The sequence below is a fragment of the Rhipicephalus sanguineus genome, chromosome 5 (assembly GCF_013339695.2).
Source record: "Rhipicephalus sanguineus isolate Rsan-2018 chromosome 5, BIME_Rsan_1.4, whole genome shotgun sequence".
NCBI classification, from domain to species: Eukaryota; Metazoa; Arthropoda; class Arachnida; order Ixodida; family Ixodidae; genus Rhipicephalus; species Rhipicephalus sanguineus.
Genome location: NC_051180.1, coordinates 15,605,027 through 15,623,034, shown reverse-complemented (window position 1 = coordinate 15,623,034; position 18,008 = coordinate 15,605,027). Strand labels below are relative to the sequence as shown.

The 18,008-nt window shown below is 46.1% G+C and overlaps 1 protein-coding gene across 3 annotated transcripts in view; it reads right to left on the bottom strand.

Annotated features, from left to right (window-relative positions):
• LOC119393270 (acetylcholinesterase-1) overlaps positions 1-18,008 on the bottom strand; it is a 70,379-nt gene that overhangs the window by 33,255 nt on the left and 19,116 nt on the right. The window contains exon 1 of one of the 3 annotated variants that reach the window (XM_049416179.1): positions 792-2,347. The exons of the other annotated variants lie outside the window; for them this stretch is intronic. Coding sequence (XP_049272136.1) covers positions 792-2,344 — 1,553 coding nt within the window. The 5' untranslated portion in view covers positions 2,345-2,347. Of the gene's footprint in view, positions 1-791; positions 2,348-18,008 lie in introns of those variants that run through there. 3 annotated transcript variants of the gene reach the window in all.

Here is an 18,008-nt window from a genome sequence, read left to right as displayed (position 1 = left end):
TAAAAACTTGTAATAAAACAAGAGGACAGGATATAAAGCAAGTCTCCCCCGCTGGGGCAAGTGAGTTCCCATGGCGCCAGAACCCTGCTTTAGGCGAAGTTGTGGTGCAATTCGCCATCGCGACAGCGGCATTCCGACTTGGGCAGAATGCGAAAGAAAAAATAAAGCCGGTGTATGTTGAATAATAATAATAATAATAATTGTTGGGGTTTAACATCCCAAATTCACGATATGATTATGAGGGACGCCGTATTGGAGGACTCCGGAAATTTCGACCACTTGTTTTTTAACGTGTACCTAATCCTAGGTACACGGGCCTCAAACATTTTCGCCTCCATCTAAAATGCGACCGCTGCGGCCGGATTTCGATCACGCGACCTTCGGGTCGGCAGTCGAGCACCACAAATAGTCACTAGACCACCGTGGCGGATGCCCTAGGCTTACATGGTCTTTTCTGACGAAACTAACTTCTCAGCTTCGGGACGGTTAGCTATATAATATAATTTCAACGACTATCATTTTCTCTAACAAACTGCTAGACCTTAAGCAAGGTAAATTTAAATGAAATAAGTAACCGCCAGATTCGTAATCTGATTCAGAAGAAGAGAAAACACCCTGTTGTTCAATTATATGCTTTAAAAGATCGACGAACATGAACATGGAGCACAGCAATTTACATTATGTCTTCATTGACATTGCTTTCATGACTGCCAACGAGTTTTCATGTTGTTCGTTAGCCAAATATGAGAATAACGAAATTCACTGTTTTCGTTGCGATGCAACCCACTCACCCAGACCAGCAGAAATCACCGACCACTTGGACAAGCTCGTCTGAGAAGCGGTACTCGTCCGGGGTCGGCGGCTTTCGGTACACCGCCAGCAGGTCCCTGCTCACAGTTTCGTTCACCGCTTTCCGGTCCGAATGTAGCGTGCCAAGAAAAAACACTATATCGTCGTTGTGCGTAGCGCCTACGCTAGGGTGCCAGGGACTCCATGAAGGTCGGTGATCGAAAAGGAAACGGTACACGGTGACATTGTTCTTCTCTGCCAGCTCGGAGAACAAGTCCGCCGGACATTCGAATCCTCCGTCGTCGAGGCTGCTCTTGATCCCTTTCAGGGCTGCCAACTGGTTTTCAACATCGTCCTCTTCGATATAGGCGTTTGCAAGCTCCCTGCTTTCGGTAAGTTTAATGTTGAATAGTGTCTTGATGGACAGCACGAGTGCGGTCAGGCCGTCGACGTCACCGACTTCAAAGCCGTACTGCGCCGCGAAAACTTCCAGGAAGAGGGCCCCTTCATCCCGGGTGTTGCCTAAAAGTACGTCCTTTACGTTAAGCTTAATGCGATCGTTTTCCACCGGGCTGTATGGAAGGAAATCGTCGCCGTAGCTGGGCAGCACCGTCACGTATCGGTACGCCAGCGACGCCATGGCGTCGTTCACGAGCCTGTGAGCGTCTACACGCCGCAGGCATTCAACCATGTCCTCCTTTTGCAGGTGCCAGGGCAGGGAATAGTCAACGCAGTCTTGCGACTGGCTTACCCGCCTGAAGTTTGCGCTCTGGTCGATAGTGTCGGCATAGGCGAGGGAAGACGGCGAACCGCTCAGCATTACGGCGCGATGGAACAGTCCCTTGCTCATGGGGGACATCATGTGGTAGCCGATGGAGATGGCCCCGGCGCTCTGGCCAGCCAGCGTCACCGCGTTAGGATCGCCACCGAAAAACTCGACGTTGCCCTTGACCCACCTGAGCGCTTCCACTTGGTCGTACAAGCCCATGTTTCCCGGGGAGTCCGGAATCGAAGCGTTCATGAAGCCGAGAATGTTGACTCGGTAGTTGAGCGTGACGACTATGACGTTGGCTCTCGCGGCGAGGAAGACGCCGTCGAAAATGAAAGCTGAGGCGGTGCCCCAACCGAAGAATCCGCCGTACAAATAAACCAGAACGGGCAGTAGCGTCTTGCACGGACTCTTGGACTTTGTAAGGCAGGTCCTCTCCGGCGTCCACAGATTGAGGTACAGGCAGTCCTCAACGGTTCCGGACATGTTGAACGCTGCTCCCTTCATGAGGGGCAGGTCCGTCTGCACGCATCCTGGGTTAAACTCGGTGGCGTTGAAGACGTCGTACCACGGTTTCACCGGAAGAGGTTTTCTGAACCGCATGACGCCGACCGGAGGCTGAGCGTACGGAATACCGAGGTAGGCATCGATGAGCTTGCCCCGTTCCTTGAGCCGGATTCCGGTGACCGCACCCTGTCGGGTGTACACCAACGGTGCAGGATCGTGGGCCAGAGCCAGGGTTAGCAAGCTCAGCAGGCAAAACACCACGACCGCCACCTTTGCCATTTTGCGTTGTCAGTGCGGATGAACAGTTCTCGATGGCATTCCTCTGCCTCCGGAGCGAAAAAAAGCAAGCGGAGAATTACCGCGATTGGTTGCGGAGAGAGAGCGCGCCAAGGTTCCCAACGCTTGCTCTCGCCGCGTGCGGTGCTGGCGCGTTTACGCTAGCAGAACAACAAGGCACGAGCACAGCTTCCCTCCCCCTAATGCAGACACTCCTACAGCCTCCATCAGCAAGCTATTCCGTTTTGTTTATTTATATTTACAAAGCAATTTTGTGACGCCGCAATGCTGGCGTCGTTAGCTTAGCCATGCATCAACCATCACCGGCGTCTCGTAAATGGTAAATTACTTCTCCCGTATGCTGTTCTCCGTGACCATGACAAGTTTCGTTTCTTTACTTGGCTTCTTCTTTCTTTTCTTATTTCAGGCTGCTAACCAACAGAATGAATGTGAAGTTGAAGGATATCGAGAAGATTTGGGTAGTGTGCTTACTAACCGACCTATTACATAAGCGCTTTGAGGGCCACGTCGCTTTAGCTCGGGGGTGTAAAGTTGGTCAGTGCGTTTCTTGGCGCACCCTTGTATACGTACATCTCACCCTCGGGCTTAATAAACTCGTTCCCTTTCGTGAGGCCCCCGCATTTCGCCAAAGCTGTCGATGAATTCAATGCTAGATTACCATAGCAAATTAACAAAAGTGAGTGACATAAAATTTTAAAAGCTTATATATCGCGAGTTTTTTTTTTTTCAACGTTCATGAAACTTGATAAATATTTGATAAATCTAAACGACTCAACATAGTGAGAAAGTACATCAAAACAACAATGGGTCATATGCGTTCTCTCTTGCATAGGCTTTGAGTCAATAGATGAAAAGCTTACAACGACAAAATAAAAATGTCAGTTAATAAAGTCGCACCAACACGTACTGCATCACTGACATTCACAATCAGCCGTGCTCCATTAGCCTTGTCGAGTTCGCAGGCGGCGCGTCATGTCCGCAAATTGAAGTGCACCAACAAACCCGTTTCTGTAGCATTGTCACCAAAACGAGGCTTCAAAGGACAAGCATAGAAAACGCGTATTCGTTCCATGAAAAATAAAAATCATTGAAGTAATTTTCTGCTAAACCTTTTTTCACAGCGCTACCTATGCGTGTAATTCAATACGAAAGTAATGTAGAAAGCTTTAGAATACCGATGATGCAATAATTCATCAGAGGGACAACCACTATACAGCCGTTATAAATACTGGAATATTTCCACATACTGTGTACTAATGATACCTCCTTTAAAGTCTGCAAGAATGTGAAAATGTGCCCTCTTCGAACTACCGTTAATCGCAAGGTGTACTTAATGCACAATGCTCCCTGCTCGCACAAAGAATGCAAATACGCTAAACTTATTCGTGACACAAATTCCAATGTATACGGTATAAAACTAATCCAATGGTCCACTGGGTTTGTGTGTACCGGAGCGAAAAACTTCTTTATCACAAGCTTTCATCGTTGCTCTACTCTCACAGCACGCGCACTAAAAACGGCCTTTGTAATACGAAAGTTGAGCCGCATTTTCTTCTTTCCTTGCCTCACTTGTGCCGCTTCCTGTAAAAGGGAGCTCTAAAAGTAAGAGGCAAATGTAAGTGTGACCTTCATCGGTCCACTAATCCCCTAATGAAAAAGTAGTGAGGGGAGGTTGGAGGTCAAACGCGCTGTGGCAGCCCTTCGCTGCATGTGAAAACGACGAAGCGATCGGCATCGCGATGAAAACAAAGAAAAGCGTCACACGGGACCTTGTGCAGCGTGCGTGTTCGTAGCCCGTAATAATGCGCTCTGCCGAAGCTATTCTCAGGGCTTCAGCTGCCCTACCCCACTCGCCAACCCTAAAGGTCCTGCGGTTTTCTTTTTGCTCCCGCCATTGGTGAGATACTCAAGGACCCAGGAACCGATTACGCGAGCTAGTTCCGAACCTTGAGCCTCCGACTAGATTGCATTCGGACACCAAAGTTAGCCCGGCGGACAAGCTTGCCTGCTCACAATTAAGCATGCAAGCTGTTTCGAGGGTAGGAGAGGAAGCGGGGGGAGGGCAGTCGTAGACAACGTCCATGCCTGGTGTTCCCTTTCCCTCGCTGTCTTCTTTCCTCAGTCACCGTTAGCGAATGAACGAGCAGGCACGATACAGTGACCTTTTACTGAAACATGGCAATCCGGCTTACGCGTGTCGGTCGAACAAAACATTCTCGTGAGACGAGGAGCTCCGCGTTGGTGTTTTCTATTCCGTTTATACTGGCAAAAATACGAAGCAGGAACGAAACGACTCGACGTACGCGACTCATTTTCCCGAATGAGCAGTTCTACAGCGTCTCACAACACAGTGCAGTGTGACACGTGAACGCGGAATTCACCTCGAAACGAGACAAACAGCAGCGTATACAAATGGGTCAAGGTTTGTGCGGCGCCTCCACGCTCAAAAGTTGAAAAAAAAGGGTGTTTCTTTTAGTGCGATATACGAATGCGTGACACCTACATGCTGTCTTCAAGCATGCAAAGGGTAAATGTGCCGCTTTCATGTCAGCATAATTTACGTTTCTTTCTACATCTCCTGCCAGAAACATCATCCCTAGAAAAACACCAGTTTCTTCGATTAATGACGGAATGACCGGATTGCGAAATCAGCACTCAAGCGTGCAAGGGCAGATGACATGGTTAGTGACTGGTGTGACCACTAAGAAAGAAAGAGCGTTGAGAGAACTGGATTACTCCTCGTACCGCTCGCTGATCGGCGCCCCGTGACGGTCGCCTCGCCCGCTATGCCGTGCGCCGCTCATCGTGGGGGCCTCCGCCGCTTCGTCGATGTTGTGCACCGTGCCTCTGGCTGTGTTTCGTGGTCCCGTCCTTGAACTCCCGTGACCGTCTCCCCCATCTTTCCTGTCCTCTTCTCTCTTCGTTGAATGGATGTCCCCCTATCACTTCTCTATCTATTTTTTTTCCTACTTTTCTTTTATTCCCTCCTTACCCCCATCCCTACAAGGCACTGCGCCGTGTCGCCTATAGACAGACAGAAGTTAGGTGCCTTTTTCCTTTCCTCAATAACCACTGAAGAAGAAGAAGAAGAAGATAAACAGACAATTAAAAAATAACGAACCCCGGCAGTGCGATACAGGTAAGTGGCAATTATATAACGACAAATTCCGCGTTCAATTTTGTCACGAGAACACGACTTTCCGAGCCCTCCAGAATCAAACGTGCATGTAAAACGGTTGCTCGAGCAGCGAGCCACTTAAATTCAATAATACTTTCCGGTAGGGTACTCAACGCGTGCCGATAAACAGGTCTACGTGACTGCCTGCATGTACCATTCGGGAAATGGCGTGATTATGTGTATCATATGTCACACGAGAGCTGTGGTAGATGCGCAGCATTTCTTCGAGTCATGCTTACGTACGCACCTTTTACGCGAGTCAGCTACGATCGCATATACGCGCGGGCGAGAGGCCAAGGCTGAGCAAGCGTTTTCTTCCTTGAGGTTGATGATGAGCCCACCATCCCTGATAAACGACAAGAAACGCAGGAAGGAATGCGCGAGCCGCTTCTCCTAGGTTTTTATGCGATGCGCGAACAATTAGGCTGCGACGAGGCCATCGCTGCCGTATTCGCGCATCATCTAAGAGCTGCTGCTGCCTCGGATGTCAGGCGGGCCCAGCCAGTGATTAGCGTCCGTTTCCTCTCACAGCGTGCCACTCATCAAGCCGTGGCGTTCGTTGGCAGTTGTTCTCGCACGTGCGCTTATATCGAAGGTCAGGAAATTTTACGAAGAGCGCTGTCCACCGTTATCAGCTACGACCATTTTTCTGTTGGCTTAAAAGTTGTTGCTGTTGTAGTTCTGTCGAAGACAGCAGCGAAGACGCGAATTTTGACGCTCAATACGAGAAAGGCAAAGACATCCTGGCGCAGCCAAGCCCAAGCCAAATGTATACCTGCGGTTGTTGCCGAGTTTCGTGAGATTTCGTAAGCTAACAACACGTGACAGGCTAGCCATTGCTTTCGTTGTCGTCCAAAGAATGCTTTGTACACCTGTATAAACTATTTTATAGATGGGTTTCGGTGCCGCCATATTGGACTGTTAACCTTGCCGTTTTTTATCGTTAGGAACTGAACGAACAGTGCTACGGTAGACGTGTACGCATAAAAATTGTTGGGTTGGTGCATTCGATGTTTCATGACCTTATTAATTCATCTCGCGATGTACTAACATAAAAAAAAAACATTCCTTTAACAGCCCAAGATTGAACAGCTCCCATGTATCTTACGTAAAGTCGTCTATAGCGTCCTGCTGCCGGCCGCAACTCGTTGGGTCCGCGGGATAAAGCTTCGTTTAGGTCGCGTCTGCAACGTTTAACTGAACAATGGCAATGCCGAGTATTTTCAAAGCGGCGCAGAAGAGTAGTGTGTTATTATAGTTCTGCATGTATATAAAGCAGTTAAGTTTTCTAGGTTTGAATACAAACGCAATGGGGCTACATCGTCAAAACAAAAGCCACTAGCGCCTTTTTCGTGTACACGTCGGATGTAACGCTATTTACCCGGTTAATCTGGACACGGAAAGGCGACGCAACAGCGTTACGCCGTCACTGTCACCCTACTTGGAGATGCGCTCTTTCTGGCTTTCGACGATTTACATACGCTTAAGTGAGCTTATTCTTTTTGGTGCGTCAGTAAAGCCGGACGGACAACGAAGACCTCGACACGTGTTCGCGTGCGAAGTGTCGTTCTAGAAACGCCAACAACGCATTCCGTCGACTCCCTCAGCGTCAGCTCCGCAAAGTAAAAGTCTGTGGGCAACTAATCACACTAATGGGGACGCGTAGCGCCTGGCGAAGCGGCGAGCCGATAATCACAATGAATCTCCGCCAGCCGTGACACCACAGGTCACGGACGGATACTACCTCGCGCTCAAACCTTGAGTAACGTCGTTTTGGTGGCCTGTTCTGCCGCGGTGGCCCTGAATCATCTTCCCTTTTGTGTTTCAGGCACTTGTCGACAGTGGACTTAACCGGCCGGCCAGCTACGGCGGGAGCCCTCAAAATGAGGTATTACATACATCTGTTGTTGGCATGGATCGCAAGACCGCAAGCCGTGCTAACCCAGACCCAGTTATCAACACTCCAAGATGGCCGCTGCCGCTATAGACATACGCAAGCCGCGTGAGCTCGCGCTTACGGGTTAAGTGTGGCATGGTCTGAAACAATTTTAGCCAGTAGGCCTGCCAGGCGGATAAAACATGCTCGGTGGTATTTATGGCGTTTTTATGATAACCTATAATACAAAAAAAGCTACGTGTGTTGCTCATGAGCAGGAATTTATGCAACTGGCAGTTCTTTCTTTGTTTTTCACGAAAGTTGAAGATACAAAAAAAAAAGAAAGAAACCTTGCGAACCAATGTGCTCAGATGGTTCAAAACGCTACTAGAAATCAGCGGCATAAGTGATGTTTTTTTTGTTTTTTTTTCGCATTACGCCACACTTAAGTGAACTCGTACTATTAACTGCCTCGTAAACAAAATGTATCTACATGTGTACCATCGAAGTGCGTGCGCACTGGGGCGCACACCATGGTTCTCCCTGTGCACGGCGTTAGTTAGCGTTCCACTCAGACTAGGACATACGCACAGCAGCTCAGCAGCAAGGCAAATGTTTCTTAGAGTAACGTGAGCACATTCATGGTATGGCGCATTATGGTATGGTTGATGACTCACGTTAACCACGGTAGGCAGAATACGCAGTACCGGCCCCTCCAGCGCGGTGATTGAGCGTGACGAGGCTGTATCTATTTCGCTTTGTCGTTTTTTTGCACCTAAACGCCCTCCGTGTCTGTGTGGGTATGGTGTGGGTCTTCTAACCATTCGCGCTCGACCTGCGCATGCCCCGTCGAATGGGACAGCACAACAGCGGCGCAGCGACGGCCTTTTGCACAGCGAGCCATCTCAACAATAATAAATAAAAGAATCAAGGACACTTATCATAACGAGACACCAAATGAAATGTTGCTGTCACAGAACTCCTTTCGCTAACCAGTCATTCCTCTGCTGCGTGAACACGCAGAAATACCTCACCAAATACATAGCGATGTATACACATTTACAATAGAAGCAATATGTACGTCTATAGTTTGACACAATAACCAACCTGCAAAAATATTTATTTTCGCCACGTCACTTTAAGGACGCAATAAGAATTTACAGAGCCTGCCACTTATAAAATCGGCGTCATATGTATATGTCATTTACAAAGTGTGAAAGCCTTCAGCGTACGCACAGCCTTCCCTTCATTTCTTTCTCACTGCCATGTTTCCTCCTTAGTTCTCTTCACCTTCTTAATTCTTTTTTCACCTAATATTTGCTTTCCATTTCCGTCTTCTATTTTTTGCACATTGCATACAAAACGCTGCCTCTCTTTTCCGGCTTTCAAGCGTATTCTGTTTACAGGTTGGACCAATGTGATTACTATGTGAATTACGAGCCACTAATGCGCAAATACTTAAGACCTCTCCATGTAATATTGATACAAGGAACTCTAATGACAGTCCTATTCCCAGCGCACCTGCTACCAAAAAGGGCTCAACGCCGTGCTCGCGGTCACAGTTTAAATGACCCACTAATCAGCATTAGCCTAACTCGAGCGTAACCCCCCCCCCCCTCCCCCCGGTTGACAAGAAATAAAAAAAAAATGGTTGCGACTAACGCGCATTCTACTAAGTGAAGGCCGTCATGCCCGACCTGTTCCGAAACAAATAGAGCTGAATCCAGCATTTCATGGCCACCCTACTGACGCTCCCATCTACACAAGCTTTACTAGCAACCCAACGTAAGGTCATACAGGTGCAAGAGCGTGGTCATGGCATCTAACGTCGATTACGAAGCGAGAGCTGTTTCGCGGTTCCCGCTTCCTATTCAGCCTCGTGAGAACAGGTTGGCCACGTGCGCTGTTGGGACTAAGCTAGAGCACGGTGCGCCGAGAATAACGTATCGATACCGTTTTATTCAAATGAGACCCGCAGCGGTAGCCCTCAAGGCTACCGCTGATGCTGCCCTTCTGAGCTCGAGGTCGTGGGTTCAATTCGGTACGCATCTAGGTGGGGCCGGAATTTGAAAATGATCGTGTAATTTTATTTAGGTGAACGAAAAAAACGTTGTGTTCCAAATTATTCCAAGGAACCCCGTTATTCGCGCGTTGTCGGATACCACTACTGTGAAATAAAGTACACAATTCTCGCTTCATGGAGTAAGAAAGAAAGTTGCAGTTTTGTGCGAAGTGCAATTTGATGAACAGGAATATGCGAAATATTACACTAAGCACATCCACTATTTTTCACGTACCGAAATTTGCGGAACGCATGGATTGTTAAAAATGCCCTCCGTTGTAGAGAGTGATCGTATCATCAAGCAGCGCTTCTAGAAGGCCGTGGCTCTCGCTTTTGCCGCTAACGTATTCTGTACAACAGCTCTCATTCTTCCACGTGTTCATTGATTTACATTTACCTACACCTCTGCGCTGGCGGTATTGCTCAAGACCTTTCAGCTCTCTGCTAGATAGTTTACGACTTCCCCGTATGCGTTGGCATGCACCTGGGCTCTTTACGCTCTCATTCCACGGTGGTTTGTTTTATAGTCCAGTTGCCTTCGTAATAATATTGTTCTCCAAGTGCGAGATCTTGGCTTTTTCATTGTCTTCATAATTTTACACGTTTGGAATCTTGCGCATAGCTGCGATATTAATTCAGTAAGCGTATTAGTAGTACTGTGTTGCACTTCTATGACGATTATGGCATCGGCATAGCCAGAAGACGTGGGGAGGATAATTCAGCCCTCCCCCCAAATAAAACAAGAAAATTTGTTCAATTTTCGGGCTACCCAGCGAGCCCGCAAGGCGGCGAAGAGGCAAGACCTCGACGTCCCCACTTGGGATGCCTAGGCCCAGCCAACAACTAAACTGCTGATTTCCATAAAAGTTTATTACTCCTCCTTTAATTTTACTTCTTTTTTTTGGGGGGGGGGAAGAGGGAGGGGGGTTCAACGCACGAATATACATAAAGTAGAGAGGACCCCCCCCCCCCCGGAAAAATATCTGGCTACGCTCCTGGATTATGGAAAACAAGAACAACATGAACTCGCTTACGGTACACTTTTGAAGCGATACATAAGCTGCATAAATGACAATAGCGAGGAGCGAAATAGTTTTTAAAACTTAATGCTGAGGTCAGCGGGTTTCTGAGATGCGTTCCTTGATAACGAACCACTCAGGTGTATCGCGACGGCCACCAGCCAGGCCAGGGCTGTACTCGGGAATTATTTCCGCCGGGAGTTCTGGCAGATACAGTGGCGGGCACTTTCGCATGAACAAAGCATATAGGTGGCATACAGTAGCATAAGCACGTTTTTGTCGTATATACACAATGAAGATTATTTAAGTTGTTGCATACAGCATATAGACGCAGCGATAACATCAGAGGGTGTCAGAAACTTCAAGAAGGAGCCAGGAAGGCACACACTGGCGAGCTTGACTGGTTTCAGCACCTTACACAGTAAACGTACTGTATCCGTTTCGCCTATAGGACCCTGTAGCTATCGTGCTTAGAACACCTGAATTCTAAAGATGAAGACGTTTTCACTTTGGTTTGACTTGAAGGACTGTTACATGGAGCATGAAGGTTAGGGCATATATATATATATATATATATATATATATATATATATATATATATATATATATATATATATATATATATATATATAATTGCAGCGAATAACTTCTTGGACGCCGGTAAATAGTATGAATAAAAAGAAGACACACGTCGAAAAACAGAATGGTTTTCTTTACGTTTCGGCCGTGGGACCGGCCTTCGTCAGAATAAGAGAAGTGACAGTGGCGCTACAGCATATAAGCGCATACGTTTCGCTTGCAATGATCACGTGAGCGCAAACATCATAAAAGCAAGTGCAACAATCAGACATGAAATATATATTGGGGCCCCGTATCACATCCTACTTACAAGCAATCAATTCACTAGTCACGACACGTGCATAAGGATTACAGGTGGTACAAGGAATAACATCTACAGCGGTCACTGATGCAAGACACTAAGTTTCCCTGCACTCTCATTCAAACCGCCTGCGATTGTATTGAACTTAAAGATGAAAAATGATTCGCGAACTTCCCTGTCATGATGCGTTCGGAAGCCAGACTCCAGAATCGTGGCTCTAATGTTGTCAAATGAGTGGCCCATTGCGTTAGCATGCTTTGATATTGGAAGGTGAGGAAGTGAAGAGATATGAGCCTTGTGATTGCTAAACCGATATCGGAAGGGTATTTCGGTTTCGCCTACGTATTGCATTTTGCAGATTGAGCATTCCAGGAGGTAAACTACATTACGCGTGTCGCAGTTATAGCCACCATTTATTTCCACGCTGAAGTTAGATGCGGTGCTGTTTGCGATAAGTGAAGTGGTCATATGGTGGCAGACTTTACAACGAGGTTTGTTGCAAGGACGGCAGCCAGTAGGTTTGTTGCGTGCACTTTTTGACGACGTGAGTAGGTCACGCAGATTTTGGGCTCTTCTGTACGTCACACGCGGAGGTTCTGGGAAAATTGATTTCAGTCGTTCGCTTTGTAGAAGTATGTTATGGTGCTTTCTTAAAACGACATTTACGTGCAGCGCAGGCGCGGAATAAGTTAGAATAAGGTTAGCGTAGGAGAAAACCGGCTGTCTATTTTCGGTACTTAAAAGGGATTTGTGGTCCTGGTTACTTGCCCTTTTAATGGCGTCATCAATAATCTTGGAAGGGTATTTCTGTTTTGATAAAGCACTACGAAGCTGCGCACAATTGGAATTAAAATCAGTTTGTTGGGAGCATATTCTTTTAAAACGAAGGGCCTGGCTATAGGGTATGCTGGTTTTAGAGTGCTTGACATGGTTGCTATTGAAATGAAGGTACTGTTGAGTATAAGTTGGCTTTCTGTAAACTTTAGTGGCAAGCTGGCCGTCACACATTGTCACTGTTACGTCAAGAAAGTTAATAGCTTGTCCTGAGTAGGTATGATAGAATGAAATGGACGGATGGGCGTTGTTGAAATCGTGAATGAACGATAAGAGATGGGGTTCGCCGTGCTGCCAAATCATGAATATATCGTCAATGTACCTTTTGTAGTACAATGGTTTAAGTGAACGGCTTGCCAGAAATTCGTTTTCGAGTATGCCCATGAAAATATTGGCATAATTAGGGCCTATGGGTGTGCCCATCGAGGTGCCATTAACTTGAAGGTAATGAATGCCGTCAAATTCAAAGTTGTTAGATTCCAGGACGAATTTTAAAAGGGTCATCAAAGTCGAGCTGTCAATTATTTTATCACAGACAGACTCGTACGAGTGAAGTACTGCCCGTATTCCATCTGCATGAGGAATGTTCGTATATAGGGACGCTACGTCAAGGGTAACCAGGAGTGAATCAGGGGGTACAGAAAGGTCGACGATGTCGGACAAGAAGTGGTTAGTGTCTTTGATGTACGATGGGAAAGAAGACGGAATTCGGTTAATTACTGTATCTACAAATTGGGAGATCAGTTCCGTAACTGTACCAATGCCGGAAACGATGGGTCGACCAGGGTTTCCTGACTTATGTATTTTTGGCAGGAGATTATATATATATATATATATATATATATATATATATATATATATATATATATATATATATATATATATATATATATATATATATATATATATATATATATATATATATAATCTCCCTCTAGGAGATACGTGTCCTTAAACCAAAGAGCGAGTCGAGGATGAACATATCGGATATAAACCAAGCTCATGATTAATGGTTCGCTCTCTGAACACTCTTCGATCATCACGCTGCAAGGTTGTTCGCAACCTCCGTTTCTGTTTTGCATGGCCACTTTGCTGGCCGGTTAAAATGCGCTTCTTTTCCTTTTGTTCATTTATTTTGTTCTCACGCATGATCATTAATAAGCAGTTCTCACGGTAGTCACTATTTCAGCGTCAATGCAGCTAAGTAAGCTATCGCACGCGACACGCTGTCAAGAACATATATACATAACTGCGGGAAAACTGGCACGCAAAAGCACCAAACACGCTCAAAACTTCGTGAGGTTGCAAACAATTGGGCAAGATTGAAAGTTTCCAGACATTCAAGGCTGCCATGCCAGAACTCGAGGATTGTGGTGGCTCAACTCACTTAATGTCACGTACTGCGATGCACACGCGACGCTAAGGCAAACTACTCAAACCAATCCATTAGCGACCACCTGACAAGCGTGCCGCTAATCGAAGTAGTCATGGAACGCAGGCTGTCTCGCGTCAAGGCTGCCTTGAAGCGATTCTTCTGACACCCGATCGTTCTTCCGCACGCCAATACATAACCAGCTGCCGGCTTGCCCAAGAACAATTGCTCGTGGCTCTGTTAGCGGGGCTGCATGCTATTACAATTTATAAGACGTGCCCCAGCGACGGACAGCGCCCATTTGAGAGAGTCGATTGTACGTGGCATTGACGAGTGCCAGGCTATTTTCGATGCAGCTCTGCATACGGAATCGGCGCAGTAAAAACTCGGAGTGGGCGCCCGTGACTTCCTGCTCACGCTAAACGAGAGTAGCTGAACATTACGACCTCTGTTTGCCGGTCTGCTTGTTTGCTTGTTTCCGTCTCGTATCATGGATTAGCCTTGAGCGGCCAGTGCCGCCCGATCTTTGGTGCATTTCCAGCGCTTAAAAGAAATAGAAAAAAATAACGCGCAGACACAGAAAGACATAGGAATAGAAATAGGACGCGGCAATTGAATTAACTCCGCTACCTTTATCTTTTCACTTTAAAGCGGGCAGTGTGCATACAGCGAAAAGTATACAATCATTGCATACTACCCGTTCTATAACATATGGGGCTGAAATCTGGAGGATAACAAAGGAACTAGAGGAAAGGTTTAGGATCATGCAGCGTGCAGTGCAACGAAATATTATGGGGTTAACATTACGAGACCGGAGGGCGGCAGAATGGGTCAGGGTGCAAACAGATAGCAGATATCCTATTTGACATCAAGCGAAAGAAATGGACCTGAGCTGCCCATGTAATGTCTAGAACAGACAACCGGTGGACAGTAAGAGCAACAGAATGTTTATCAGGGGATGAGAAACCCCTTCGAGCATGGTAGGGAGTTAGATGGAGTGACGGAATTAAGAAGTTCGCAGGAATAAAATGGAATCAGCTCAAACAGACAGGGTAAACTGGAGGTCTTCGTCCTGCTACGGTCCCTGCTACGGACCGTAGTCCTGCAGTGGACATGAACAGGCCGAGAATGATGATGATCTTTATCACCCGTAACCTAAGTTCAGCTTTTCTAAAAATTCTAGAATGAGCACAAAACGGAATGATGAAACAATAACTGCGTCGGGTTTTGCAAAAAAAGAAAGAAAGAAAGAAACAGTGCGGCAGCGGACGACAGAAGCAAGCACTCATGTTGTTGTTAATGATGAATGTGTGTGGCTGTACTCTTTGAACTGGGTGCACAGCTGTACAGTGCCCTAGTCGATGTAGCGTATGCGCATGACCGCAACGATGTTTATCGCAACACCACTGCTGTGTCTAAATCGCGCATCAAAATGGACTGGAAGCATTCACATAGCGTCATTCTTTGCAAGGGCGCCAGTAGCGACACCTTGAGACAACAAGTTCAACGAGGAATTCTGGACTTCGCACTGCAAAGGTTAGATTACACTTACTCTTGTAGATGAGTTTGTGAAGTATGAGCTGGTGTAAAGAAAGTTTCGCAGAAAGTGAGCATGAGGACTGCAGCTCCCGTTCTTGCGTGAACAGCAGGAGCCAAGCAGTTAGAGAAAATAATTTCCAGTTAAAGGAAATAATTTCGAAGGCAAACATCGCTTTAAATTAGTTCGCTGATGGAAAATATATGAAGTTTTGAATCTACTAGTGCCATGCAATACGAATTTCGCGGATATCCGTAAACGTATAAAAACAGTGTAAACTTATTCTACCCGTGAAGGACTTATCCAAGTAACCCTCTTTCATTAATTATGTACAACCCCCCTTGCACTCGCCTTTGTTCTCTCTCTTTCTTTTGACGATTGCCATTTCTAGAGGGACGTTGGATTCTTAATGCTGCGTTGCGTAGGAGCCTAGCCGAGTACAACGGTAGTCAGCTGCGGCAGCAGTTAGAAAGGACAGTTTAATAATTGCCGCTACGCAGGAGACCATTGTTCCTTATCGTCCGGCACAAAAGCCGTATTGCACGACATCTTTTCGTACATCGTTACAACAAACTTGTTACGTAAGCGTGTGCGTGGTACCCGGTTGCGTTGTCTTAATTAAACGGGCCGTCACTTACGGCGTCGGTGAAATTCAGCCCTGCGTCGAAAGCTGGCAGCTTCCAACCTGGGAAGCCTCCGCGTCCTTGAAACAACAGTGCCCTCGGGTCCAGCTCGCCGTAGTGACACAGATTCGGACGGAAAGTGAAGGGAAAGCGATGATTAGACACTCGTCGCTTTTCCGCGCCTCTTTTCCGGCATTACACGCGCGAGCGAATTAAATTACCCGAGTGAAAAAGCAAAGCTGAAAAGTTCAATAAAGAAAGCGAAAACGGAAGGTGGAAAGGTGACCGGTTTGGAAAAGAGAAGGACTTGCTACAGAAGTCATCAAGAAAAAAAAAAAGCGTTACGCACAGAGGGGGGGGGGGGGGGAAGAAAGAAGAATATTTCATATGAATGAACGGAGAGGAGGAAGAAATGGCCTTCAAGAGAAACGGGTCGCTTTATTGTTAAGAGATGGCGCCACCGCATCGTAACGCAGGTAGTGGGAAACTAGTTCTTGACGGCTGAAGAAGGTGGCGCTATTTTCCACGCGGGAAGCAGGTGCTTTCCTAAGACCGGACAACGAGACAGGCAGCCTTCGGCCTTGACATCTTGACACGTGAGAGTAGCGACGTTCGGTTTGCGTGAGGAAACATGCGGATAGCTATTAATGAGAGAGTCGTACTGGGTGCAATCGGAAATATGCAAACTGAGCTCATTTTCCGGGTCATTGATGCGGAAACGAAAAGCACTGCCCCCGCTTCTTCCAGAACAAACCTGGATAAAGGTTGGCCAACAAGAATAAACTCTGATGGCGGGCCATGAACCCCTAGAGCCGCGAGAAAAAAAAGTATATATATATATATATATATATATATATATATATATATATATATATATATATATATATATATATATATATATATATATATATATATATATATATATATACTTCATATTTTTTTTGTCTTTCGCGCGCATGCGCAGGCAGCAGACTAACACTATGCTCAATAAACAGAAAATTAAAAGCTGTCTAATCGGACGTTTCGCAAACCGATCTGTAACTTTCTAAGTGGTATTTTAGCCCACGTTCGTTGCTTTAGAAGTTAATTAATGTTACCTAATTGAGAAATCAGGCGGAACACAAAAATAGCGTGACTTACTCCACGCAATAGTTAGCAACATGTATTTGGTCACGTCGTCATAGAGTGCGTCGGGGTATTTTTAAACTCTGGCTATAGAGGCACCCTCTATATACCATATGCTAAGCAAAATGATAATGATATAATTTATGGGTTTTTACGTAACGAAACCACGATACGATTATGAAAGACACTAACCACAATACGATTATAGACGCTCCGGTAATTTCGACTACCAGGGGTTCTGTAACATGCGGATAGTTGGGCTTGTTGGTTGCACATACTTGAAGGAACAGCGCAGAAAAGCAACAGGACAACAGAAGAAGATGCACACAGCGCTATCTCTCGACAATTTTATCGCGAAAGAATTGTGGCAGCTTCGCCCTAGTCGTGCCAAGCGTGAAGGAAGAGTGCGCAGCTGGGTGGCCTTCCTTGTTTCTCTATTTCTTTTTTTCTCTTTCCTTCTCTTTCTCCCTGTGTCTTGTATCTATTTTTTGTATCTGTTCCTTTCTATTTCTTTCTTTTCATTTCTTTCTTTCTTTCTTTCTTTCTTTCTTTCTTTCTTTCTTTCTTTCTTTCTTTCTTTCTTTCTTTCTTTCTTTCTTTCTTTCTTTCTTTCTTTCTTTCTCTGTATTGCTCTCTGTTTTTTCTATCTCTTTTTTATGTCTGTGTCTTTCTATCTCTTTCCCTGTCTTTCAATCTTTTTATGTCTCGATTCCCTTTATTTCTCCCTATTTTTCTCTTCGTTACTAACTCTTTCTTTCTCTCTATCTCTCTATTTTTCACGTGTCTCACGTGCTCCACTTCGCCGAGCAGCAGAGTTTTCGTTTAACGCTCGCACCTGCTGTGCTCGGCCGTGGGGCTTGCCCAATTCCTGTTGCGCATACCCACCTGTGGAGTTTTTGATGACGTAGCACAACTTACCGATAGCTTAAACAGCTTCGCTGATAGAAAAACAACGCACCGCATAGATATACCATCTTCGCTCAAGATGACCAGACACAAAGTACCGAATCACTCAGGATTCCACGGATATAGAAAGAGCTGTACATTCCTATTAACAGCCACCAGCAGTGCTACATACAGATTACGAAAAAAATGTTCTGCCCAAGAATTCTAGCTCCTTGGACTGTAACGATATTGACG